The sequence below is a fragment of the Grampus griseus genome, assembly GCF_964374135.1.
Source record: "Grampus griseus genome assembly, chromosome: 2".
Classification (NCBI taxonomy): domain Eukaryota; kingdom Metazoa; phylum Chordata; class Mammalia; order Artiodactyla; family Delphinidae; genus Grampus; species Grampus griseus.
In genome coordinates, this window is record NC_139018.1 from 30579469 (window position 1) to 30606851 (window position 27383).

General features: G+C 43.1%; 1 protein-coding gene across 11 annotated transcripts in view; it reads right to left on the bottom strand.

Moving 5' to 3' along the window:
- SIPA1L1 (signal induced proliferation associated 1 like 1) overlaps positions 1 to 27383 on the bottom strand; it is a 480253-nt gene that overhangs the window by 25166 nt on the left and 427704 nt on the right. For 8 of the 11 annotated variants that reach the window (XM_082647658.1, XM_082647659.1, XM_082647656.1 and 5 more), the window contains 6 exons: positions 26565 to 26689; positions 24197 to 24259; positions 23641 to 23759; positions 20192 to 20634; positions 5523 to 5756; positions 4355 to 4520 (listed from right to left, as the gene is read on the bottom strand). In XM_082647658.1, coding sequence (XP_082503784.1) covers positions 4355 to 4520; positions 5523 to 5756; positions 20192 to 20634; positions 23641 to 23759; positions 24197 to 24259; positions 26565 to 26689 — 1150 coding nt within the window. The remainder of the gene's footprint in view (positions 1 to 4354; positions 4521 to 5522; positions 5757 to 20191; positions 20635 to 23640; positions 23760 to 24196; positions 24260 to 26564; positions 26690 to 27383) is intronic. The other 3 variants (XM_082647657.1, XM_082647665.1, XM_082647664.1) reach the window with 1 other exon arrangement.

Below are 27383 nucleotides of genomic sequence, written 5' to 3' on the forward strand. Positions count from 1 at the left end.
GAGAGGCCACAACAGTGAGAGGCCCGCATACCGCAAAAAAACAGAACAAAAACAACAACAACAAAAAACAAAGTTATCCTTATTTAGTTCTTCTTAGTTAACGGTTCACCTTGGCAGGGAGAACAATTTGGAGAACAGGTGAGGATGTGAGTAGGAGGGCTGTGTCACTGCTGGCAGGAAGCCACTGTGAAACTTTCCATGACACTTTGAAGGGATAGAGAGAGAATGATATGGCAATGCCTCCATCTAGGAGGCTGAGAACAGATCTGATGCTCAGACTCATTCATGGGTTCTGAGGTCTAACATGCTTCCGGTCCAACAAGCCAAGGGTTGATCAAGTCAAAGCTACCCACAGTGTGGTATGCACAGCTGCAGCATAAATATGAAAAAATTACTAATCAAATGCATTGTAAATGAGCCCCAGGTGTAGCCAACTGTGTTCACTTTTTAAAATTCACAATGAGTTAAGCCCAAAGTACATACGTGCTTACCTTGAAAACTAAGCTGTTGTGATAAATGCTTTGTGAGTCTTTAAGTGGGAGGCGACTTGGTATGGAAATGATTTCCCTTCTCACTTCACACAGAAGAGTGGGCATTAGAGGTTAAATGGCTTGCTAATTGTAAATTAAAAAAAAGAAAAAAAAGGGCTTCCCTGGTGGCGCAGTCGTTGAGAGTCCGCCTGCCGATGCAGGGGACGTGGGTTCGTGCCCCGGTCCGGGAGGATCCCACGTGCCGCGGAGCGGCTGGGCCCGTGAGCCATGGCCGCTGAGCCTGTGTGTCTGGAGCCTGTGCTCCGCAACGGGAGAGGCCACAACAGTGAGAGGCCCGCGTACCACAAAAAAAGTCACCTCCCTCCACCTGCAAGGTTCTAGGACTGTCACATAAGGCTCCTGCCTACTAGACCAGATTTCAGATCTCTCTATTCAAAAACTGCTCTCAATCATTTTTAGCACATCTGGGTTTGGCAAAGGGACTTCCTTTTCCAGTGACTATCCCCACCCTGATGGTTTTACAGGAGAGAGATTTTCCACCAGTTCTAGTTTCAGCCTCTTTGGGAAATGTTAATATACTTCAAGGTAGTAAACAGCTACCTTGAAGAGATCCTTTGAGCAGTGAGATTTATTCAAAGTTATAACATCCTGCACTAAAGGGAGGCAGGGGAGGAGATGGAAGGAAGCAATCTACCTAGATGCTTTCTATCCGTTAAAAAATAGTAGGACCTAGCCTGGGCCAAGCACGTTGGGACGGCTCCTGACCCCAGCCCTCTTCAACTCCAGTCTTAAAGGTATGTGCACCTATTCAGTCCCCTAGGGCACCCTCTGTCTTCCTTGCAGGTCATACCTGAGATCGCTGAGTGGTGCTGCCCTGTGCTGCCACACCCTGGGAAAGAACCACAATACAATGGGTGGCAGACTTGGAAGGGATTTTAGAGAGCACCAGGAAGGGGGATCTCAACTGTGTTCCAAGGAGCCCTAAGGGTTCCTCCCAGCATCACTGCCTGGGGAGAGGAGATGTTCAGGTGGGACCCAAGAGCCCAAGGCACTCCACCCCTCCCCTTGGAGAAGTTCTGCTTTCTTAGTTCTACATGTTGGGCTGCCATGTGTAACTAACTGTATTAGGAAGAAAAGGGTTCCTGAACTTTAAAATCATTTGGGCACCATTGATCTAGTCTGGTCTTTTGTTTCAAAGCTGAGAAGCAAGGCCTAGAGAGGGGGCGTCTTGCTTCAGGTCCGTCTCCTTCCCCTCCTCACTCTTTTCACTCCTCCTGGCTCTCAGTGAAACGGGTTACCCGCACTTGCAATAAGCGAGTATCGGCTCTTCCTAAACACTAGAGCCGCATGAAGCCTCTTCCTTTGGTCTGTATCTGAGAGTACTGGCTGGAGAGCAAGGCTCTCAGTTTGCACTACTTACTGTCTGTTCACTTGCCAGACTCATGCAGCCCTCGGGGAGAATACAGTGATCCCAGCTCTGCCTGCCAATGAGGGTTCATACAACGTTAATAGCTCTGCCCTTTTCCTTGAGATACGAGTTCCACAGCAGCTGCGCGGGGCCCTGCAGCCACCCACCTCTCAGCTCCAGCCTGCCCAGCAGAGCCCTGCCACGTCCTGCAGCAGATATCTCACTCTGCTGGCAAACGAGCCGGGGAATAACCCCGTCATTTGCTATTCATGATGGCTCACTGGTAGCACTTGCTATGTGAGAAAGCCAATGTGGCGTGAGTGGTTTCCAAGTATCACAGCCCAAAGCAAGCTACTCCTTGTACCCTGAAGCCTGATGCAGTGGCTCGGAGCCTTGAGCCAGGCATGGCCTGGAAGACCTCGCAAGGGCATGTTAGTCTTACTGACACAGCAGAGGCACGGCCATTCAGATGATGAGTCTCACAAGACACACAGAGCTACTTAGATGAACTCATCTGAAACCAAACCAAAAAGGATGAAACGAGAGAGAAAACAGAGCGTATTTCCAGCTCCTGCTTCCAGCCTTTTCACCATAATAGTTTAGCCAGCAGAAGCATTTTCTTTGCAGAGGGTCTCACGGTAATATAGTCACAACATAAAGAATGTGCATTCCTATTTCAAAAAGGAATGTTAAAGTAATTCACTTTGGAAATAAAAGCCAAGGCCTGAATAAGGGCAAGACAGACATTTGCTTTCAATTATTTCCACTGCATGAGTAAATCAAAAGGATGAAAGCTCTGAGCTTGCTCCTTTCCAAAAATGTTAAACTAAGAATTGGTGGAAAGATTCCTTTCAGGGCAGGTTTTATTTTCCTCTAACCTCAAAGGAAAAATCTGAAATAATTTTTGTTTTGAAACTGGTAGTTAAAAATTTTAATATACCTCTTTGGTTTTTGATGGCTAAAGAAAGAAGTTTCAAGTACTATCTTTTGCAAGGTTGCTAAGGAAACCATTTGTGCCCTGGGTGATGAGTCAGAACTGTCAAGCGCTGGCTTATAAAATAGAAATTACAGAAGTCCAGAATGGCAAGTCTTTAAAATGATTTATGATGTTAATGTTTATAACTCATTGATTTCTCAGCAAAACTCCAGAATGGTCTCTGGAGCACATTTCATCTCTGTAAATGTTGATTTGTAAGTTTAGGAGGTATATCTGACCTGTCTGAAGGAAGATGCACACACACGTGTGGCACACGCATACACAGAGGCATGTACGTGTGCACATAAACTAGAATGGTGACGAGAAAGCCTGGATGAGACAAGGCCACACAGCTCATCCAGCTGAGCGTGTCTCTCACCCTCTGATCACAGTCTGAGGATGGTGAGTGGTTAAGGGAATAGGTCAGCTTCCATTTTCAATCAGTTCTCAAAGGTCTTCTTAAATTAAGCTTTCTAGTCACTTCCAAGAGACTACAAATCATTTAACTAAGAACACAGAGAACAGAAAACATTAAAGTTTGTAGCCATGACCTTCTGGGGGGTGGACTCCCTTCTCTTGGGGCCACCCGGTACACTGCAGACAGGAATACCAAACGCTTGGCGTGAAATATCTTTGGGCCCAGCTAAGCCAACACTAGCTCTGAGCCTGGGAGCGTGAGACTGCACATTTTAGAGGACAAGAAAGCAAAGAGCCTTAGGTGGGCTTCAAGGGTCCCCAAGCTGAGGGGAGCAGAACAAACCCTTCCTCGTGGTCATGCAGGGGTCTGGCCACCAACATACCCACCAACTCTGAGCAAGTTCTCGGGACTTGACGGGGAGGGTGGCTGGGTTCCAGAGAAGGCATTTCTAGTCTGGAATTCTGAGAGTGGAGAGAAGGCTTTACGAAGTGAAGAGAATCTGGGAAGTTCTGAAGGTAAACGTGCAGACTTATGTTTGCTGGACTAAACAGCATGCAGTGTGTGGCTGGTAGGTCTGCCTGGCCAGGGGCAGGGGGCAGAAGCAAGGCCAGAGTGCAGGGTGCCGTGGACACACCCAGGGCAGGAAACACACTGGGGGCTACTGTGGAAGGAGGACGGGGACCCTTCGGACAGAAAGCGCTAAAGCCCTTTCAGAAAACTTTCTGTCTGACAAGGGAGCCATGGGTGTCTCTGCAGAGTTCTGAGAAGCAATGTCATCTGAGTAATAATGTCAAGAAAGTGTAGCCTGTGCACTGTAAGTAGGATACACTGGAAGAAAAAAGCCATGGGGGTAGGGACAGGTTAATATAAACACGACTCAAGAGATGTGGCTGCAGGGACAGAGCATCTGGAAAACATGTGAACCAATTACTGGGACAGTCAGCTGATGGCGGGAAGTGGGGTCTGATGAAGAGGAGCCTGGAACCACCACTTCCTGGAGGGTGCAACTGCCCCGTTTGGTCTCTCTCTAACTGCTATTTACCCCAAGTTCTACCCTGTACCTTAAAGTTCTTCTGGGATTCAGGAGTTGGGCTTTCCAGATTGATGAGTTTCTTGAGATCCTCCTCAATGGTGGACTTGGAGGTTGGCTTTGGGGATGCCCGGAGGTCCCTGGTTGAGGCACGCAGCCTGGTGTGGGCTATTTCATTGCCATCACTCTGATGACGCCTTGAAAGAAGAGGAAGAGAGGGTAGAAGTTAAGTCGACAAGGTTGACTCAAGGGCACGATGGGCTCTGAAAGAGGTAAGTCAATGGACAGCTATTAAAGGAGAGAAAAGGAGAATCACTTCTGTTCAATTACATTAGAATCTACTCAGATAAATGCTTGTTAGAGAAACAAGACCAATTTGAAATACAAAATAAAAAGCCTGAAGAATAAATCACTCTTTCATAGGAAACTATTAACTACATTAAGTCAAAATTAGCGACAGACTTATTAATAAAAGCCCACAGGGTATGAAGCCCAAATGCAATCCTGGTACAAACAAAAACAAAGTCATTGACTGAATCGTTTATTTTTTTTGTCAAAAAGTTCTTTATGTTCAGAGGTGGTCACTTACTTTCTAACAGTCCCTCTGGTGCCTCCTGGCCCATTTAGGAATTGCATGGGAAGGCTGTGATTAATAGCATCAAAGGGACAAGTGTGGTCTTAGCACCAGAGGGACGATTATTCTGAAGTTTGTTCTTCAGACATACTCTTTCCTAGGAGACTTAAGATTCTCAAATCTGAATGTTTTGCAATCTATCTTATTTAAGGAATGTGTCAGAGAAACAATTTAAGACAAGTTTCACTTAGGGGAAAAAAAAAAAAATCTCCCTACCAAACCACCCTCTTCCTAGCCCCTAGCCCGGCCTCCTCTCTTGTAGGAAATTGCCCCAAGCTTTTCTGTTCTCTGTCATGTTAAAAGCAAAATACCCAGCAAGAGGGCTTCCCTGGTGGCACAGTGGGTGAGAGTCCGCCTGCCGATGCAGGGGACACGGGTTCGTGCCCCGGTCCGGGAGGATCCCACATGCCGCGGAGCGGCTGGGCCCGTGAGCCATGGCCGCTGAGCCTGCGCTTCCGGAGCCTGTGCTCCGCAATGGGAGGGGCCACAACAGTGAGAGGCCCGCGTACCGCAAAAAACAAAACAAACAAAAAAAAACCAGCAAGAGAAGCAAAAGAATCCTTACTTTCTTGTGTCCATAAATCCCACAGAGTTTATGGTTCCTTCGGGTTTCTTCCATCCAATTAGGTACTTGCTAGTAGCGCCCTGGCGAGGGTAGAAAGTCCTAGGACCGGAGGAGGAGGAAGATGAGAAGGAAGGAACGAGCTGCGAGGAGGTGGCAGGATGCAGTTCTTCTTTTGGTGAACTTCTGGCACTGGTGAAGACAACTGGGCTGGCAGAGTGTCGGGAGCTCAGGGTACTGAAGAGAAGCAGGACAGAGACAAAACAGCGCGTGTGCGTGTGTGCATCCTGGGGTCAGTATGTCAGCTATAAAAGCGTCGTCCAGGACAGGGGTTATGGCCAGGTTAAAGAACAATGAATATTTCATAAAATATTAATGGGGCTGGCTGGCCTTCCTTGCTTTCTCGCTTTAATTTAAATGTCTGCTGTCAAAGTGAAAGATGGTGACTGGGGCTTATTCTGCACTTTAAGTGGAAAAGTAAAAACAGTTAAGACAGTCAGGGACACTTTGAAGTATGCTAGCACCGCTGAAGTTTGTGACGGTGAAGTCTAGAAGAGGCAGGTCGTAGAGGGGAGCCGGCAGTAAAAGGTTTGGAGGTATCAAGGGCTCTCTGTCCTCCCTTCCTCAGAACTAAGGGTCACGGTGACATTCCCCAGGCCCGAGCTGAAGAGGGGAGACAAGACTAGATCAGCCATAGAGCTCTCTACACACTCACGTCCAAGGCCAAAGGGGCACCTTGGGGTCTCCTTCCCCATGGCATCTATCAGTAACATTGACTCTCTACAAAGCTGTTTATCAGATTAACCTGGACCATTACCTTACAACATACACAAAAGTTAACTCATGATGGATTAAAGACTTGAATGTAAGACCTGAAACCGTAAAACTCCTAGCTAGAAGAAAACATAGGCAAGTAAGCTCCTTGACAGTGATTTTTTGGATTTGACACCAAAAGCAAAGGCAACAAAAGCAAAAATAAACAAGAGGGACTACATCAAACCAAAAAGCTTCTGTGTAGCAAAGGAAACCATCAATAAAATAAAAAAGCAACTTACCTGCAGCGGACACGGGTTCGAGCCCTGGTCCAGGAAGATCCCACGTACCGCGGAGCGACTGGGCCCGTGAGCCACAACTACTGAGCCTGCGCGTCTGGAGCCTGTGCTCCGCAGCAAGAGAGGCCACGACAGTGAGAGGCCCGCGCACTGCGATGAAGAGTGGCCCCCGCTTGCCACAACTAGAGAAAGCCCTTGCACAGAAACGAAGACCCAACACAGCCACAAATAAATAAATAAATAAATAAATAAATAAATTTATATTAAAAAAAAAAGGCAACTTACTGAACAGGAGAAAATATGTGCAAATCATGTATCTGATAAGGGGTTAATATCCAAAATATATAAAGAGCTCATACAACTTAGTAACAAAAAAAGCAAACAATCCGAAAAAAAAAATTGGGGAGAAAATTTGAATAGACATTTTCCCAAAGAAGACATACAGATGGCCAACAGGTATATGAAAAGATGCTCAACATCACTCAACATCAAGGAAATGCAAATCTAAACTATAATGAGACCTCACACCTGTTAGAATAGCTATTATCAAAAAGATAAGAAATAACAAGTGTGAGCAAAGATGTGGAAAACAGGGAACCCTCGTGCACTGTTGGTAGGAATGTAAATTGGTGCAGCCACTATGGGAAACAGTATGGAGGTTCCTCAAAAAATTAGAAAACCAAACTCCTAGATACAGAGTAGTTGTCAAAGGTGGAGGCTGGAGGGTGGGTGAAATGGCTAAAGAGGGTTCAAAAGGTACAAACTTCTAGTTATAAGATAAGTAAGTCCTGGGGATGTAATATTAGGCATGGTGATTAAAAATAAAAAACTGTTCATCACCAATGTATTTTAAACTTTGGTTAGAAATTACAAAACTAAAGTCCTGTAGGACTCAAGGAGAAGACTACTCATTGTACCTTTAAAACTCAGACAGAATTTTAAATAAACTAGAGATGAGAGTTTAAGCTAACAACAAACCTAGAGGGCCTTTAACTGCAGGATTTCCATTCTTCCTTCCCAGTTATCTCATGGGACCTACGGTCACACCACTTGAGCCCTGCTGAGTTTTCCAGCTTAGGCTGAGACCAAAGACAGGTCACTCCAGGGGACTTTGTTACTGAAGGTTAAGTTAACAGGATGTGGTCTCAAAGCATGCCTCACTAGCACTTCCACTGGTCAAAATCTAATGGTCCTGCTCTGAATAAAGTATGGATTTTAGTTCGTAAGAATGTATCAACATTGATTCCTTAGCTATGACAAAAGTATTATAGTGACATAAGATGATGAGAACAGGAAAAATGGGTAAAGCGTACATGGGAACTCTCTGTACTATCTTTGCAACTTTTCTGGAAATCAAAAACTATTCTAATAGAAAAGTTCATTATAAAAAAATAAGCAAAAAACCAAAACAAAATACAACAAAAAATAAAACCCTAATGGTCTAGAGATTATATATGAGTGTGTGCATACATACATGTACAATATATATACACACACACGTACATACATACATACACACACACATATACACACATCTGAAAATGAATCTTGAACTCCACCTCAAACCTTATATAAAAATCAATTCCAGATGGGCTGTATATTTAAATGTAGATCTAAAGATTCTGGAGTGTAACATGGAAGAACATCTTTATGATAGAGGCAGAGGTTTCTTTAATAGGATCGTAAAGGAAATGATTGAACCCCATTAAAATTAAGAACCATTCATCAAAAGACAAAGAGAATATATGTAAAACATATATGCAACAAGGGGCTCCTCTCCATACATAACTAACTTCTACAAATTAACAAGACAGACAACCCAACAGAAAAATGGGCAAAGATCTGGAAAGGAAGTTCACAAAAGAGGATATCTAAAAACCATTAAACATTGGTGCTCGACATTATCAGTTATCAAGAAAATGCAAATTAAAGCCACAAAGAGGGACCACTATACGCCTACCAGAACAGCTAAAATTAAAAAGACAATATCAAGTGCTAGAAAGGATGGGAAGCAACTCATCCACTGCAGGTGGGTACTTGTTACAACCACTTTGGTAAACTGGTTCACAGTCTCTGCTAAAGTTGAATATGTGTAAATCCTATGCAAGCAATTTCACTCCTAGGTATATACTGAAAAGAAGTGCATATATACATGTACCAAAGGACATGTACAAGAACTTGTATTATCTCCAAACTGGAAATACTCCAATGCTCATCAACAGTAGAGTGGATAAACAAATTGTGGTGTGTTCTCACCATGGAAATATAATACAGCAATGAAATAAACGAATGCTACTTACTTGCAACACACAGATGAATCTCCCCAACATAACGTCGACTTAAGGACAGCAGACACAGAGTAATACATATGGGATGATTCCACTTACACAAAGCCCCCAAACAGGCAAAATGAGTGTATGGCTTAGGATTCAGGATTGTGTTCACCTGGGGAGGAGGGGGAGGTGACTGGGTGGGCGGGCATGTAGGAGGAATGGTGTCTGGATGCTGGTCAAGTTCCAGTTCTTGATCTGGGTAGCAATGACATGGGAAGTTCACTTTGAGAAAACCCAACCCAATGTATATTTATGACCTGTGCCTTTTTTTGTACGCATGTTATACTTTAATGAAAACACACCCACAAAAACAAAGCAAAAATAGATGACCTGAAAGAAGGCCATGTCAGTCCCTGAGGCTTTGCAAAGACTGGAGAGACGGGGACAGAGTGTCGGGGGAGGAACAGGACACAGGGCAAAGGTGATCTCGAGGGTTTTCCACACTAACTGGGTCTTAACACTTCCGATGAAATATAACCATTTCCTTTATTTCTGTAACTAAGAAGGAGGAACCAGGTTCAAACTTCATAGAAAATATAACTTAAAAAATGACTAGCCATACCCTAATAATCCCTGTAACAATTTTCCCCCAAAGATTTTTCTATCTAGGGAAAAGGGGAAAGAAAAGACCCCCTCACAAAACCTCAAAGGGCAACATCACTTTAAAGGCAATGCGATCTCATTTAGTTTTTACCCCTTGATAACAGATATCCCATTTGTTTGCTTTGAAAATTAAGGGAATGGGACTTCCCTGGCGGTCCAGTAGTTAAGACTCCCCACTTCCACTACAGGGTACGCGGGGGCAATCCCTGGTTGGGGAACTAGGATCCCACCTGCCGCGGGGCGACGCCAACAAAATCAATAAATAAAATTAAGGGAATGCAAAACTCTTCCATTAGTGTAGTAAATTATTGATAAATCAATAAGAACAAAATAATAGTAGGTCTCTGTTACGGAAAAGAGACTAAAAGTGGAAAGGTGAACCAAAAAGAAAAAAGCAGGGAGAGACACATAAAGATAGAGGCAGACAAGCCCACAGACGGTAACACCAGAGACCCAGGTTAACAGCAAATGCGTTATCAGCACAGGGGGCATCAACCCAGAGAAGCTTCTGAAATACTAAGAGTGCAGCCTTTGGGATACTTTAAAAGCATATGACAGGTGTGCAGCTATTTGTTACTTAGCGACAAGACCTAATCTTTAGTTTGCAGATTTTTTTCACCCAGCTATACCTACCTCATACACATTTGTAGCCCAGATGTGGAGATGTCTCAAGCCTCAACCCTGGTTAGTGTCTGAAGCAGATGCCAATTAAGTGAAAAACAGCGAATTAGGGTCTAATGGACTCACCTCTCCTCTTGGATAATCACGTGCTTGCTTCACCTGCCTTGACTGGTATCCACAAGTGAGTAACGTGTGTTTGACTGACTCAAGTCATTCTTCCTCATCAGCACGTTAAGATACAGATTGTGGTGCTTCAACCCAGAGATTGATTCGGGAGCTTGGGTGGGATGGGGTACAGGAGAGTTTGCACTTCTAACTTGTTCCCAGGTGATGCTGTGGCCCTGACTCAGACCCTAAAAGCCACTGTACCAGAGGCACATTTGACCGCTTATAGTTTACATTTCTCATCAATAAGTATCTTGATGTGATAACACAGTAAATTGCACAGTCTGTTAATTTACAAATCTTTCCTCCATGTTTTAGGAAACAGCTATGCTGCTTTTAGTCATAATGTATGTACTGCATAAAAGGGAGCGTTATGGAAAAGGCTTAGAAACATCAAAGGCAAGAGTAAAGTATACAGCATATACAGTTTCTGGAGCTCTTTCCTTCCTATGTAAATTCAATTACTACCATTATTTCCCTGAGAGGCACTTAATAGGTTTTGTACTCGATGACAATACTCTTTGAAGGCAGGGATATCTTTGTATATTTAACAATGCCAGAATACAGTAGATTCTCAGTAAGATATTTATTGCACAGAGGGATTCTCTTTAGTATTTACAAAGCACACTATATATTTAATTTCTTTATCTTGTTTATCATCTTCTCCCCCAGTTTAAATGTAAGCTCCATGAGGGCTGAAATTTTTGACTGTTTTGTTCACTACTATATTCTCCCTGCTTAGAATAGTCCCTGGACATTGTAGGCATGCAATATTTGATGAAGGAAACTGTCAAATAAATGACAAATTAGCCATCTGTTTTAAATGCAAGGGAGAGTTGTGCACAAAGATAGTGTATTTTACTCATACTCTATTTAAGACTGGATGTTGCTTTCTTTTTACTGCAAGAAATAATTACATCTACAGAGTATGCTTCTGTTTACAAGTGTATTCTTAAAAGGATAAATGCTTAATTATCCATGACCCCAATTATTGGTTTTATCTGTGACCACAGACCCTGATTATTGGTTTTATCTGTGAACAGGGCAGCTGACACTAGCTCCCGGGTGTGAAATGCCAGCACACTTTTGTTCACTAATGGTTATAATCAAGGACAGCCCTACTTAACAATTGATTAGATTTGGGAACCATGGTAAAAGCAAAAACAAATGACTAATCCATTGGTGGTTCTTCCTTCTTTACTGTGTACAATTCACAGCACGAAGGTGAGCACTTTAGTTTGTTAACCTGTCCCCTAATTCGATTGTCACAGGAGGATCACCTGGGAGCTTTAAAAATACACATCCCTAGGCCCTAATTCCAGAGATTTTAATTTGACAGAGTTGGGGTGGTGCCTGAGCTGTGTATGTTGGCAAAAATCTCCCCCAAGTGTGCACATCCATTGAGAACTGCTCGAATCTAGGTGAATTATCGTATTGTTATGACTTCATCAAAATCCAGCTTCACACAGTCAAGATCAAGAAGGAGGGCTTCCCTGGTGGCGCAGTGGTTGAGAGTCCGCCTGCCGATGCAGGGGACGCGGGTTCGTGCCCCGGTCTGGGAAGATCCTACGTGCCGCGGGGCGGCTGGGCCCGTGAGCCATGGTCGCTGAGCCTGCACGTCCGCAGACTGTGCTCCGCAACGGGAGAGGCCGCAACAGTGAGAGGCCCGCGTACAGCAAAAAAAAAAAAAAAAAAAAAAAAAAAAGAAGGTGACGGCATCAGAGCAGTGTTTCTGCAGCCATGAACTTTGGTCACCTGCAGGTGTTGATGTAAATAATGATTCCTTGGCTCACGTCCCATCTCCTAGAGCCCCAGAAATGTAATGTATTTTAACAAACCCCCAAAGGACTCTCACATTCCCTAGAGCTTAAGAACTACTGCATTAACCCCTCAACTCTTCTCACCCCACAATGGGTTGTCTCCTCCTTCCTCTGTGGCCCCCTCCCCCGGCCCAGAGGGTGTGTGTGTGTGTGTGTGTGTGTGTGTGTGTGTGTGTGTGTGTGTGTGTGTGTGTGTGTGTGTGTGTGTGTGTGTGTGTGTGTGTGTGTGTGTGTGTGTGTGTGTGTGTGTGTGTGCGCGCGCGCGCGCGCGCGCGCGCGCTGGGGGTGCAGGAGGGTGGGGCTCCTTGAGGCTGACCCATCTGCTGGCCTTGAACTACTTGGAGGGACCTGCACATACACACTTCCCCAAAGAATCTCTGAGTGGCTTTAATTACAAAACGACTGAAATGAAGTTGTCAGCTTCCTACTTTCAAAGGGGAACTGTGTGGCTGAGCTGTTTCATTATCCTGGAGATTTCATGTTAATTCAATAGGCTGCAATTTAGTTGTACACATGGCAAATTAAATCTCTCCCCAGGAACTGTGTAAGAAGCCAATAATACAGAACAAAAAGAGACGAGCAATAGATATGTTAGGAAATGACAAGTGCAGTATCTGCTACTTTTCTATTTGTAGAAAAAAGTGAGTTTAGCTGTGAGTATGGCTAAACTGGAAGCACTAAGAATTTAATCAGGGTGTTCCCGGATTCCACACGAAGAGACACTAGCTTTCTTTCTTACATGAAGTATAGGGCATTTCCCCTTTCCTAAAAATGGACCAACCTTTGATTCCTTTGGTCATTCCAGGACATGAATTAAAAAAATTTTTTTTTCATCGAAGTAGAGTTGATTTACAATGTTGTGTTAGTTTCAAGTGTACAGCAAAGTGATTCAGTTATATATATATATATATATATATATATCCCTTTTCAGATTCTTTTCCATTACAGGTTATTACAAGATATTGAATATAGTTCCCTGTGCTATACAGTAGGTCCTTCTTGTTTATCTAGTTTATATATAGTAGTGTGTATCTGTTAATCCCAAACTCCTAATTTATCCCTCCCTACCCTTTCCCCTTTGGTAACCGTAAAATTATTTTCTTTGTCTGTGAGTCTCTTCCTGTTTTGTAAATAAGTTCACTTGTATCATTTTATAAGATTCCACATATAAGTGATATCATATGGTATTTGTCTTTGTCTGACCTACTTCACTTAGTATGATAATCTCTAGGTCCATCCATGTTGCTGCATTCTTTTTTATGGCTGAGTAATATCCAATTGTGTAATATACATCTTCTCTATCCATTCCTCTGTCAATGGACACTTAGGTTGCTTCACGTCTTGGCTATGGTAAACAGTGCTGCTCTGAACACTAGGGTTTACAGGACATGAATTTTGAAAAGGAAGAGAGGGCACACACATATGCATGATTCGTCATATAAACAGAGGAGAAGAGGCAACGGGGCATCTGAGAATTTGGGACAGTCTGAATCTATCCAAACTTCTCATCCTGACCTGTTGCTCAAATGAAACCATGAACCAAATGTGCTGCAACCTGGTTACTTACATTCCCAGCTGTGCTAAAACTTTATAGGAGACGATACTAGATGACTAGTTTCCAAAAGGGACGCCAATCACGGCGGGGGCCACTTTGCAGAGGAGGAGCTACACCTGCTTGCCGCCTCGCAAAGGGATGAACCCCGCAGGACAGGAGGGCAGTCTGCATGTTAAGAGTCAAAGCCCCAAGTGGTGAAGCTATAAGGGCCTGGGAAACAGTTCTGCAATTTCTTCATCACCAATGAGGCTACCGCCCCCTACCGAAGACATCTGCCGGCCACTCTCCGTGTCACCGAGAGCTGCTGAAGGAAACACCTGGAGTCACCACTATTCAGGCACGACACAGAGGGACGGATTTTAGACTGGCTGGGATGGTATTTTCAGGAGGGGGAGAGCAGCAATTAGTCACTTGTCAAATGACTGTGGCAAAATCTGCCCAAAGGCTGAATGCTGGCCTGATACCAAGGGGAGGGGAACTGATGGGTTTCCTGTGATTAGGTGCACAGATAACAAATAAGCCTTCGGGTGACAGATAATGCGGAGGATAATGATTAAGGACGACTCCTCCCACTGTGTTCAGCACTAGCCAGTTATGTCCAATACTGGCTCTACAATTTAGGAGAGCTTCAGAAGATACTAATTCTAAAGGACTGGGGGAAAAAGAAGTGAGGCAGGAATGATGAAGCTGGCAAAGGGGATATCCAAGTGACTGCAGTAAAGAAGACTCTTCATCTATAAGAGGGAGATATTTAATAAGTACAAGGGCACACGAATGCATAAAGCATAGGGGAATGAGTGGCTAGGCCTAGCCAGCAGAAGAGACCTCAGGGGTCACGGCAGACCTCAAGCTGAACAAGTCTGCAATGCTGAGTGAGTTAACAGGGAGCTAACAGGATAACTACGAATATTATCATTCTATCAGGCATAGCTGAGAAAAGTGTCACGTCCAGATGTGGCATCTAAAAAGGATAAAGAAAACAAAGCAGGAAACTCGAGAAGCAAAGTTTCTTGGGAGATACATGTTTGTTGAAGGAAAAGTAGCTAGATAACTACACTGAGTGATGGAGTGCTTATAAAAGGAAATGACAGAAAAAGGACAGTTTCAGTTTGCAATACCTTTGATAACTTTTTTTTAAATTCTCAACAAACATATAAAAACAACCATTTAGTAAGGGGACTAGGTATTATTAAGTTACAGATAAGGAACAAGCTCGGTGAGATGGCGGGACTGGCCAGAGGCCACATGGCTGGTCCACAACAGAACTGAGACTTGAACCTGGATTTCAGGATCCAAATCTATTCTCCCTACATTTCTCTCTCAACTTGCCTGGAGGTGAAGGGCTGTCACTATATATATATATATATATATAATATATATGTATATATAGTTAAATTATTTTAACATCACCACTTGTTGGTATCTACAAATTTCATAATCTTAGACTTCAAAAATCTTCTTCAGTCTTTAGAAAAGACTCAGCTCAGAAAAACTATTCTCTCTCTTAATCACAGATTTAAGCTGCAGCTAGAGGAATTCCAGATAGGTAGATACAGGACAAAATTTTGAAGAGGGAGGGGACTTAAGTACTGAGATTACTCAGAAAGATTATGGAATCTCTCTCTTCTTGAGATTATTCTTTCTTTTCTTTTAGCAACTGGATAAATTCTCACCCTAGTAGTATAGTAGGATGGTTTAAATATGGCAAAGAATAGAGACTCTGTCCTTGCAGAATTCCTGCTGGTCTTCGATTTAATGGCATTTGGAGAATTTGGGCTTTCTATATGGACTGGATGAATGCTTTAGTTGCTTCACAGAACCAAGTAATGAGAAACTTTTTGTCAGTGACCTCTGCATCAAGAAATCTGACCTCTGGGGCTTGACAGAGCTCTCATTTTCTCAATGTTGAAATTTCAACCATAGTCGTTGTATTTATTCATTCTTTGAGGTAAGTTGAACATCACTGAAGTTCTGGCTAAAATCATCACCCACTTTCATAAGCTGGAAGAAATGGAAATGGGGCAAGAGAGCTTAGGCCAGATCCCCTGGAGTCCTGATGTGTAAAAGCAAAATAAAAGAGAACCCTGAATGTTCACGCTGTCCGCGACCACAAAGCAAAAGTTACCAATGAAAACAATTCATAAACATATGACAAGTGGAGCCAACCACATGTTGGAGAGAAGTCCTGGGGGACTGTAGAGGCTTCACTTTAAAGTCTTAGTCCATAAAACATAGAAAAATAACAGTCTCACCCTAAGAAAAAAATGTAGGAGAGGTAATTAATCATTAGCAATTTTAAAAGATCCCAGGCAGAAGAGATTTAAGAGGGAAACATTACAGATAAAGACAACAGAATAATTTCTAAACAAAGAAGCAAGGCCTATTTTTCACCCAGGGTGCCGAAGAGGGTAGAGAACAAAATTTAAACTCACAAGCTCTAACACACACACACACACACACACACACACACACACACACACACACACACACACACACACAGAGGCACTCATACACAGTCAGTACACTGGAGTAGCCTGAGGCATTCCTTACTGTTCCATGTAAACTGAATATAAGAAGTCCTTCTTCACCCCTACTCTCAAGAAACGTACAGCTTTTCTGGCATGAATAGTTAACTATTAGGTCAACCAGAAAAAGCACATTCATGAAACTGAACTGTACTAACATCTGTGGGCAGGCATTTTTCCTGGCCTTTAATCATGCCCTCTAGTGAATGTCAGACACTGACCAACTTATACCCAGATATTGATATTTGTAGATAAGCTGTTATAAAGTCTCTCCCCGTTATATTCTGCAGATTAAGAAATCTTATATAGAAGTGACAACTAAAAGCTCATGCCACACAAGGACTTCAGGTACACGCCTACACATACACTTGTATATAAAAGCACTAGAGCTTTGTGCAAATATTGACAGGTCTATACAGTAAGCTTTGAAATGTAGTGGTAGTTTTCCAGAGCAGTCAGGAGTTAAGGATTTATGCTATTTTCAAACTGGTTTATTAGTAGGGACCTTGAGTCATCAGGCACAAAGTAGGAACAGAAAGGAAGAAATGACTCCTATTTGTTCATCAAAATGTACTGAACACCTATACTGCTGGTGTATTGAGCGCCTCTCTGTTATGCTCACAGCGGTGCACACTCTGCACAGGTGCTTCGGATGAACACATTGGATGAGAAGTTCTCTTGTACTGGAGGGTAGTAAAAATGTGTATGTGATCGCGTAAGTGGGTACTAATTGGCACCAGAGCTCTGAGGGGGCCTACAGGAAGCAAGACGCAGCAGCAGAACGGCTGGCAACGAGTGGGTGCATGAGTCTGGACATTTGAACAGGTCAGGTCAGTATGTTACAGACAAGACGTATACGTGCAAGCCTGAGGTGGGCTGTTTGCTTTTCATTTTTTTATGTTTTGGCAGCACTGCGTGGCATGCGGGACCTTAGTTCCCCAACCAGGGGTGCAACCCATGCCCCATGCAGTGGAAGTGTGGAGTCTTAACCACTGGACCACCAGGGAATTCCCTTTAGCTTTATATAGGTGATCTTGAATCTAGTTCTGTCATTAGCAATGGCCCCTGGTCAGCAGGACTAGAGTTCTGTAAGCTAAGGAAGTCTTTGGTCACCACACAAACGGACACACAGCCTACGTCCGAGGCCAGAACTCTAAGACAAAAATGAACCCAGCTGGTAACAGTATACTAAAATTGGAACTATCTTCACCTCTCCTATGTTCACCACAGATCATTTTTTTGAGTGGTTTAACACCTGAAAGTGAAACAGCCATTACCAAAAAAAAAATTTTTTTTAAAAATCTCTCCCTAAATTCCCAAGCTTCATAGAAAATACATTCTAGGAAATAACACTTTAGAGCAATTAATAGACTTTTTAATTGTAGAAAGCTTTCAATGTGTATGGTTCCTCTTAATGACATCCGAATATAACAACCCTATATAACTACCAACCTACATTAAGCAATTCTCATGGGGGGCCACAAAAAAACCTGCACAATCATCAACAGGGAGACTGGAGGACAGAGGGAGGAGGAACACAGCCCACGCAGAAATACGCAGTGGAACTTAATCACTGTAATTTAGACTTTGTCACCAAGTCCCAGGTACAAGCTCTTTTATGCACTGTCAAGAGATCTCCACATTAACTGCTGTTCCTGTCTTCCGAGGACACAAACGCTCTAATTTGCAGTGATTTTAGTTTCTCTAGCAGTGTGCATTTGGTGGCTAAGTCCCCCTTTCCTCCAGAAAAGGAAGTCTGCTAAAGCTCTGATTGTCCAGCTCACTCTGCCAAGATCAACAGATTGAAGTCACAAAGCATCCCCGTTACCAGAGTCACGAATGAATGTGACAAAACCTGTCAGTGGGTGGGAAGCCTGGCCATCCTCCCTGAAAGGCCACATTCTTCCTTAGCAACTTTGATTTTCAACAGAAGAGTTATTTCTAAATGATGATTTAAATGATTTCTGCATGGTCAGTTGGAAGCAGAAAATGTGGATAATCCTTTAAGACCTTCAGGCAGCCTCAGTCAGCACATTCAGATAATGCAAGCCCAGGTGCTGACTTTTCAGAGGGTACTTTGTACATCCCCTGGGATTTGGTAGATTTGTGGGATGGCACAGCCCACGTTTTGTGCTTTGGTTTCAGAGGCCCGGCTCTTTTCAACTTTACTCCGTGGTGATGCCATTTGAGACAAGACTTCTATGACTGACTTTCTTCTGCCATCAAATGAAACCAGAGATACATCCCCAGATGGAGTATCATTTCGAAAAAGACATTCTCCTTTCAAAATGAAGAACGGAAAACCAAATCTAGGAGTCAAGGTAAACCTGAAAACCACAGAGGAACTACTGTTCTGGGTCAATGCACAGGCCATACTTAATGAGATGGTGGGTGTGCCAGAAACAGCAAGCCAGTGGCACAACTCTGCGTCAAGTGATTCTACGTCTATATTATATTATTACGGTATTTGACGCCTGGCTTTCTGTCTTCCAAACACTTCCTTATTCCACTTGAACCAAACAATCTATTTTCTGAATTATGGAAAGGTAACTGGATGCATGGTACCCAAGAATCCTGAGATGACTTTCCCAGTTGCCTTTCAGCTTGGGGGCCATGCGGTTTCCAGACCTGTGGCCATCACTTTTTTTTTTTTTAACATCTTTATTGGAGTATAATTGCTTTACAATGGTGTGTTAGTTTCTGTTTTATAACAAAGTGAATCAGTTATACATATACATATGTTTTCATATCTCTTCCCTCTTGCGTCTCCCTCCCTCCCACCCTCCCTATCCCACCCCTCTAGGTGGTCACAAAGCACTGAGCTGATCTCCCTGTGCTATGCGGCTGCTTCCCACTAGCTAACTATTTTATGTTTGGTAGTGTATTACTGCAATGTGGTGGTGGTAAACAGAGATAAAACTCCGGAAACACAATGGGAAGCTTGCGAATCTTATCAGTAACAATACAGACAATGGGAGAAGTGAATATTTAACTTATCAAGTTAAATCCAAATTAAGTCAAGGATGTCCTCTCTCATTAAGATTATCTGGGGTTTACTGACAGATTATGTGCCTGGATTCCCGTTTGGAAAGTAAAACGAAACTCAACTTCTCTGCTACTTTTCTTGAGGGCATGATAGTAAAAGAAGCCTAGAAGACAGCAAGGTTGGATGCTATCATACAAGTTGATCAACAACTGACAACAATAAAAGGTAAAAGGAGAAACCACCACAGAGATCAACAGGCCCCAAAAGAGAGTGATGGAATGTTTCCTCCCTAAAAGAAAGGATCTTATACTTTGGATTGTAGGCTCAAATCCAAAAGAGGAAATGAAAAATAGTATTTACTTTGCCTATCACCGCGATCTCCAAGGATACGGGGGAATGTGTACTTTTCTCTTCTGAAAGGTAGACGGGCTGTGTCTAATTTTAGCTACACTTTCCTGTTGGACACGTCCCCCCAACACGTGACTGCCAGGAGCCAATTACTGGAAACAAACTGCGAACACTGGGTAAGCGATGTTCTCTGATAGAGAGGCAGTGTGAAAGATGCGTTCAGCATCATAAATGATGCCATGATAGTCTTGGAAAAGACGCCTTCCTTTTAAAAATATGGTCAAGATTTTCTTTTAATGTCTTCCAAAGACTGTCCCATTCTATATTCTCTATCACTAGCTGGAAGCCACATGACAAAATTCTTCTCTCATGCTGGGATGCAGCTAGGAACGTTTGTATAAAATCAAACACAGCTATGAAGAACAAATCTGCAAACCTTTCCCACAGTTTAAAATAATACACTAGGATGGCAGGAATAAAGGATTTGGGTGGTAAATAAAAGGCATTAAATATATAAAAATAACTGTCACTGTGCAAAAAAAACAAACCAAAATAAAAAAAAACCCTTTCTTTATACACTCTTGAGCAAAGGGAAGTGGGATGAGGCCGGAAACTGGCCGCAGGGAGGCCAGGAGCGGGAGGGGCAGCAGGGAGGGGCAGTTACCTGGTATGGGAAGCAGCGTCATTGATACTGAACGTGCTGTTCTCCCTGGTCAGAGGGTTTGAGCCGGCCTGGCTCTTGGCATGGATGTCCAAGCTCAGGGAGGACTCGGTTTTCCGGTCCATGCCGTGGCTCTCTGAATCTAAAGTCCGATCTGCCATGGAGATGACTTCACTGGAACTGTGCCACAGGGGGGCCACTTTCTCCTTGCCCGGCCCCGAGCGTGGTGACGACGTGGCCGCCCCCAGGGAGGCCGTGCTGCCGTGGCTAGGGCCGTAGGAAGTGGTGTCAATGCCGCTGTCTGCGGAGGTGCCTTGCAAGTAGTTGTAGCTGTTCAGCTCGGACTCGGTGCGGTCCCCGTCATACCACTTCTCGTCGCTGGGGGCGCTTGATGCGTTGCTGGAGAGGGTATTGCTGCTGGAGTGGCTTGAGTAGTGGCTCTCAGACTGCAAGGGAAGCAGGCTTTCCTTAACTACAGGCTTGGCTTCTTGAACAGCAGGGAGAAAATAACGGGGGAATGACCCTGTGAAATGTGTCTAAATAGGGGGTTCTCAAGACACAAAAACTCCCGTGAACACAAAAATAAGGCAGGAGGTATCTGGAAAAACCTACTCAGAAGATTCCATGGCGGACAGTGCTGGAAACTTAGTTTTTAGAATCCAGTTTTCATTATTTGGCTTATGCTAAAGTATTGAGAGAATTTTAGCCAGGAAAAAAAACCCACCTAAACTGTCATTAAAGTCTTTAATATCTTAATCTTAAAATAGAAAGTGATACTTCCAAAGGGCTTATAATTAGAAAGACCCTATTGATCATAGTAAATAGAAGGCAGAATATAAGACTTTCTCTTAAAGACATCCTTTCTTTCCCCATATAGTATCTATTTAGGAGACAGCTTTCTAAGGAGTGCTTAGAGGTAAACTTACACAGAGGTGCCAAGAGAATTCAATGGGGTAAAGTAATCTTTTTAACAAACAGTGTTAGGGGAACTAGATACCCACATGCAAAACAGAATGAAGCCGGGTCCTTACCACATAGAAAAGAAAACTCAAAAAGTCAAAGACCTAAGTGTAAGGGCTAAAACTATAAAACTCTTAGAGGAAAACATAGGTATACATCTTCATGACCTTGGATTATGCAATGGTTTCTTAGATATGACACCAAAAGCACAAAAATGATAAGAAAAAAAGATAAACTGGACTTCATCAAAATTAAAAACCTCTGTGTTTCACATAACCCAATAAAAAAATGGGCAAGGGATTTGAATAGTCATTTCTCCAAAGAAGATATACAAATGGCCAACAAGCACATGAAAGGATGCTCAATACCATTAGTCATTAGGGAAATGCAAATCAAAACCACAATGAAATAACACTTCACACGCACTAGGATGGCTCTAATAAGAAAAGCAGACAATAAAGATGGTGGGCATTGTTGGTATGAATGTAAAATGCGGCAGTTGCTGTGGAAAAACCGTTGCAATCCTACTCAAGAGAAATGAAAACCCATGTTTACACAAAAACTTCTACATGAATTTTATAGCAGCATTATTCATAATAGCCAAAAAGTAGAAACAATCCACATGTCCATCAGCTGATCAATGGATTAAAAAAATGTGGTACATCCACACAATTATTCAGCCATAAAAAGACATGAAGTACTAATACATGCTACAACATGGATGAACCTTGAAAACAGGCTATGTGAAAAAAGTCAGACACAAAAGGCCACATGTTGTATGATTCCATTCATATGTGATGAAATGTCAAATAGGCACATCTATAGAGATAGAAAGTAGATTCGCAGTTGTCGAGGGCTTGGAGGGGATGGGAGAGGTGGGGTGACTCCCTAAGGATACAGGTTTCTTCCTGGGGTGATGAAAATGTTCTGGAGTCAGATCGTGGTGCTGGTTGCGAAACTCTGTGGCCGTACTAAACGCCACTAAACGGTACACTTTAAATGCGGGAACGTTATGATATGTGAATATGTGGTATATGAGTCATCTCTCAATTTAAAAAATGTGGGCAGAACCCCTGTTGCACAGTGGCTCAGTTGCTTAGAAAGAACATTTTATGGCTAACCAAAGAAATACAATTTCAAAAGATACCTGAGTAAAATAATATTTAAGTGAGAGGGCGGTCAGAAGTTCAGAAACTTGGTGGAGATGGAGAGAAAAGGAGAGAAAAGACTTGTGTGTGTGTCTTTACCAGCTGTGGGGAGAGGGCCACAGGAGGACCATCTTGTCTCACTTCAAAGTGAAAGACCTCCTCCCCTTGAAAAAGGATCAATCCCAGTTATTTTACTGGTGCTACTCTAGTTTTTCTCAATAACAACTTCTGCATGATAAGGCCATCATTTATTTTTCCTATTTCCTCTTTAGCGCTGGACCTGGGCTGTAGAATTTGCTAGTCCCGGCCACGCGTAGCTACTGGGCATTTTCATCGTGACTGGTCTGCATTCGGATATGCTGAGTGTGTAACGTACAGGACAGATGTATATGGAGATAAAACTCGAACCACATCTGGAATTTGAAGTGTTCTAGCCAAATTTTAAAAAGAAGAAACAGGTGAAATTAACTTTAACAATGTATTTTATCTAACCCAATCTTTCCAAAGTATTATTTGACCATGTATTCCATATAAAAATTGTTAAGGAGGGGAAATTGACAGGTGGCCTAGGGTAATCTAGCACTTACAAGTGGAACTGTGACAGCGTCACATTTCATCAGTAACTCTCTCTCCCACAGCCTAGCACGCTCATGAACGTGTTGTGCTCTCTTTAAGCTTCAATATTCATTTCACTGAAGCAAAACTGAGCCCTCTCATTAAAGTTCTGAGTATCTTATAAATTAGTGAATATGAAATACAGTATCTCCTCATCCTATAGAATGACATAAATATAAGTACACATTCCAGTGAAGAGACAGACCAAGGAAGTCAACTGAATTTAAAGAGGGAGGAAACGATAGCCTCTTCTTCCCAATTCCACCTGTAAGTGATAAGGAACTGTTTATAACTATGGTAATGGGACAAAAATGTATGTAGCCCTGGAAGATAAGAGAAGCAGTAGGGGGGCTTGTCAGGAAGCTGTCTGTCTCCTTGACTGGTGCTCCAGCCATACATACCTCATGCTGGCAACTGTGTAAGCAAATAAAATCTGTATCTAGCACATTCTATTCCAGACATTAGGACTGTTTGTGATTGGATCACATGGCCTTCTATCCAAATCTTCAGGTGCATACCAATGAGGAATTTCAATTTATCTCAAAGCAAGCTTAAGGCCATTGGCAGTAGAAATTCCAGGGCTGTGGCAGCCAACGTCCACCTTCTACTAGGACGACTTCCTCTCTGACATTGGGGAAGGAAGAGAGAGCAGACCGGTACCATTTTCACCTTGCAAGAAAGGTACATGGCTAGGGATCTATCATTTTTATTATTTTACAGTGAACTTACGTGCCCTTGTTTGTTTGGAGACAAATGAACCACCGGATCCTGACGCATTAATCTCCCACCAGGGCTCTCTCGGAAAGCTGGCAGTACCTTTGATACTGCTGGGAGGTGGCACGTTGGCTCTGGAATACAGAACAGGACATTCTGGTGCAGGCACTAAACAGATACTGGCACAGGTTGACAAACGAAGACGGCTTGCCATTGCACCTCTCAGTTCACTGGCCAGCAAACTCGGAATTTCAGCAAGAAGCTTGTTGAAAGTTTACACAATAGACAGCATGTCAAAAACTAAGTGGCTGATGGATAAAGCTTGCAGCTGGTGACAGTGTGTCACATCATACACATTAGCATAGCCAAGTACCACCAAACCAGAGGCCATGAACAATGCGGCAAAGTTAGGAATCAGCTTTCGGTTTGGGGGGAAAGTCTCAAATATATGGATTAAATTTATGAAATTCATTCATTGCAAAGTGTGGCTAACCTCGCTTGGTCTACATTACCTAGACAGGCATGGATGCAATCACGTGTTACTTACCATGACACTTTGGAAATATTTTACCTGTATATTCATGCTGCTCGAGGACAAAAGAATTGAAATCCTGAGGTCCTCTATAACTGTAAGCTAAGCACAACAGAAAAGACACACAGCAACTAGTTTACTTAAAACAATTGCTTCCTTTTGGACTCCACTGGCATTCAGGATGGGGTTCAAAAGGTGAAAGGTAACACACCTAAGAGCTCACGGCAACAATTCTGCATTTCTGCAACACCATTCCTAACACGTACAGGACTGGGCGGTGTACTCTTTGACTCTCAACCGTATCCAAAAGCGGAGAGGCAGAAAAACAAACTTGCCAATTAAGCAAGCTAAGCTCCACATCTCCACATCTCCCCTGGGCATCAGTTTATCACACACTGATGGACAGAGACAGGTGGGGTCTGGCTAACAAGTAAGAATCTGCTTGACATTTTCAACCAGTGACCTGAAGGTCATTAGAAAATTGTGTTCTTACAAATTGAGTGTAGGAAGGTCAGCCCTTTATACACTCAATACAGTGTATTGAGGAATGAGAACATAACAATTACTTGTCTTCATTCCTTCCTAGCATGGCTTATACCAGCAAAGCCCCAGATTCCTTCTGAAATGCCAGGCAGAAAGGGCTGGGTTATCCTTCTGGAATGCTGGAATATCAAAAGTTATAAAAATTTATTTGAACATTTTCTTTGAAGGCTTAGATTCTGGATGGAGAAAGGCCTTCGTTAAAAAAAAAAAAAGGCTTCTCTGGCAGGCTCTAGGGGTATCTTATTTTTTAAAAAAAGGTATACCTCACCAAAAGGATGAATGAATGTGTTAAAAAGGTTCACCGATATTCATTTCAGATTCATCTGTGCAACGTGGATGCCACTAAACTATAAAGTGGATGCAAGGAAAAAAAGACTAGAGAAGGGCTTATGTGAAAGAATGAAGACGGGTCTAGGACAAACCTTGTAATGACCCTTTCAAGTCCCAAGATACTGCTTCATTCCCCGCATGACTTCACATGAGTGGGAAGAGGGACCCTGAACAGTGCACAAGGGCTCGAGGGCAGCTTTGTTCAAAGGCTGCAACTAGGAGCCCGAAAAAGCTGCCGAAGTCATATGGAAGAAGGGATCCTGTTCACATGGCGCTACCCTCTCAACAGTATCAAAACACACGGGATTTGAAACATTCTGTCAAGAGCAGAACAGTGGATCAGAATATGCTCAGGTTTTCGGTGGCGGGGTGGGAGTTGGGATGAGAGTAGGGAATGACAGACGGCTTCAGTAACGAGGCCCATCTCACTGAAGTGATGGAACAAAGCCTATCTTCAGAACCTAAGAATTTCGTTTCTCTTCCTCAATTCCTGTCTTAGCTGAATGCATCTCCACTCCCTTCCATGTTCTTGGGTTGTTTTTTCTGTTGATCCCCCATTGAGCAGCTGGGAGCCCCAACCTGGCTCCAACCTCTGCACTGAGGATGCCCTTCCCAGGCATGGAACATGGGCACAGTCGTTAAAACAGAACAAAACGATGCATTTGCAGAGAAGATAAAATGATGCAGTCTTTGCCTTACACGCAGATCTTTTTTCAGCCCTGAAATTTACTTCTTTTTATGGTACTCTGATGGGAAAGCTACTAGAGATAAGATAAAGGGAAAAAACCCTAACAGTCCAGATTCAAGTCCCTGATGTATCAATTGTGTTGATACTTAATCCCTGGTGCTACTGTGTTGAAACTTAATCTTTCTCATGGCAAAATTTTATTGTATCAACTAGTGTTTTGGTATCTTGTAGAACTGTTTAGAGAGAGAGGGAAGGGCGATGTGCCAGAAACCCAAAGGAAGGCTCACTCATGCAAATCTTTCCCTTCCAGCTGTTTTATCCTAAGACATTTCCTTAGCTGACAGCTTAATAGCAGAGCCAGGGGAAAAAGCATATAAAGGGAGGAAAGACATTCTCACCAAGCTACAGAAGTGACTAAAGAACAATTATATTTCTTTCCTTCTCTGCACATAGTTAAAAAATTTTTTTTAACTCAACATTAAGAATACCAACTAATCTCCCACTTATACTGGGCAAAAACAAACAAATAAACAAACAAACAAGGGGGGAGGGAGATACTTAGGACACATGTGGCCTGGTACTCTGGCATTTTAACGTTGGTGCTGAAAATAATTCCTATGTCCTTTCTGTCTTTAAAGTCGGGGTTACTCAGAATTCCTTGACTTTTCTCTCAGGTCTTAATTGCTGCTTTCACTTATACATAAGCTAACTGAGACTTAATGCTCATTCCCATTTATGACCCAGGGCTGTATTATAGAACAGAATGCCTTGATGACATCATCCAAAGGTAACCAATGTCACCTTAGTATAAAAGCAACTTGCTTTTTGTAGGAACTGGTTACTTACCCATCTGGTCAGCAATGCTATCCTCACTTCTTTGCCAGCTGGGTGTGGATTTCCCGCTGCCACCAATGTCTGACTGGGTGTTCTGCCTGTCGATGGAGGCTGGGGATCTGCGGCTTATTCCAAACCTGTGGTGATTTCCCCAAAGGCAAAGATAACATCAGGGACCTTACCCATAAGGGAAGGTAGTCCTGGGAGTAATGAACTAAACTCTAACGACAGGTACTACTAGTTTTGCTTACATTTCTGTACTTGCGTCCTCATCCTCGTGCATGTGTACATGGATGCTGGAACTGTGGATGTTATGGTCAGTATACACCCCTCTGTTCAGAAAGGTATGTATGCTAAGTATGTAAACTGTGAACAGGGCAGGGGCCATTAGGACCGAGCCAACCTAAGAGATATGCAGTAAGAAACCAAAAATCTTCTGGCCCTTGAGTAGTTAAGCTCAGACTGTCATTCGCACCCAAAAGAAAAATGTCACCATCCTAGTGTTCCGTTTGTGTCGTCCAATTGGCACATTCTAGGGGTTTCTCTTAACTCGGTTATCTGCTAAATCACTAAGGCACTCATTCTTGGAACAAGTATTTTCTGAGCACTTACTCTAAGGTCTGAAAAACAAAGATCGCTATCATTTACATTACATAGGGACCACTTCCAAAATGTATAAATTTTTTTGTTTGTTTTGTTTTGTTTTTCTGGTGCTACGCGGGCCTCTCACTGCTATGGCCTCTCCCACTGCGGAGCATAGGCTCCGGACGTGCAGGCTCAGCGGCCCTGGCTCACGGGCCCAGCCGCTCCGCAGCATGTGGGATCTTCCCG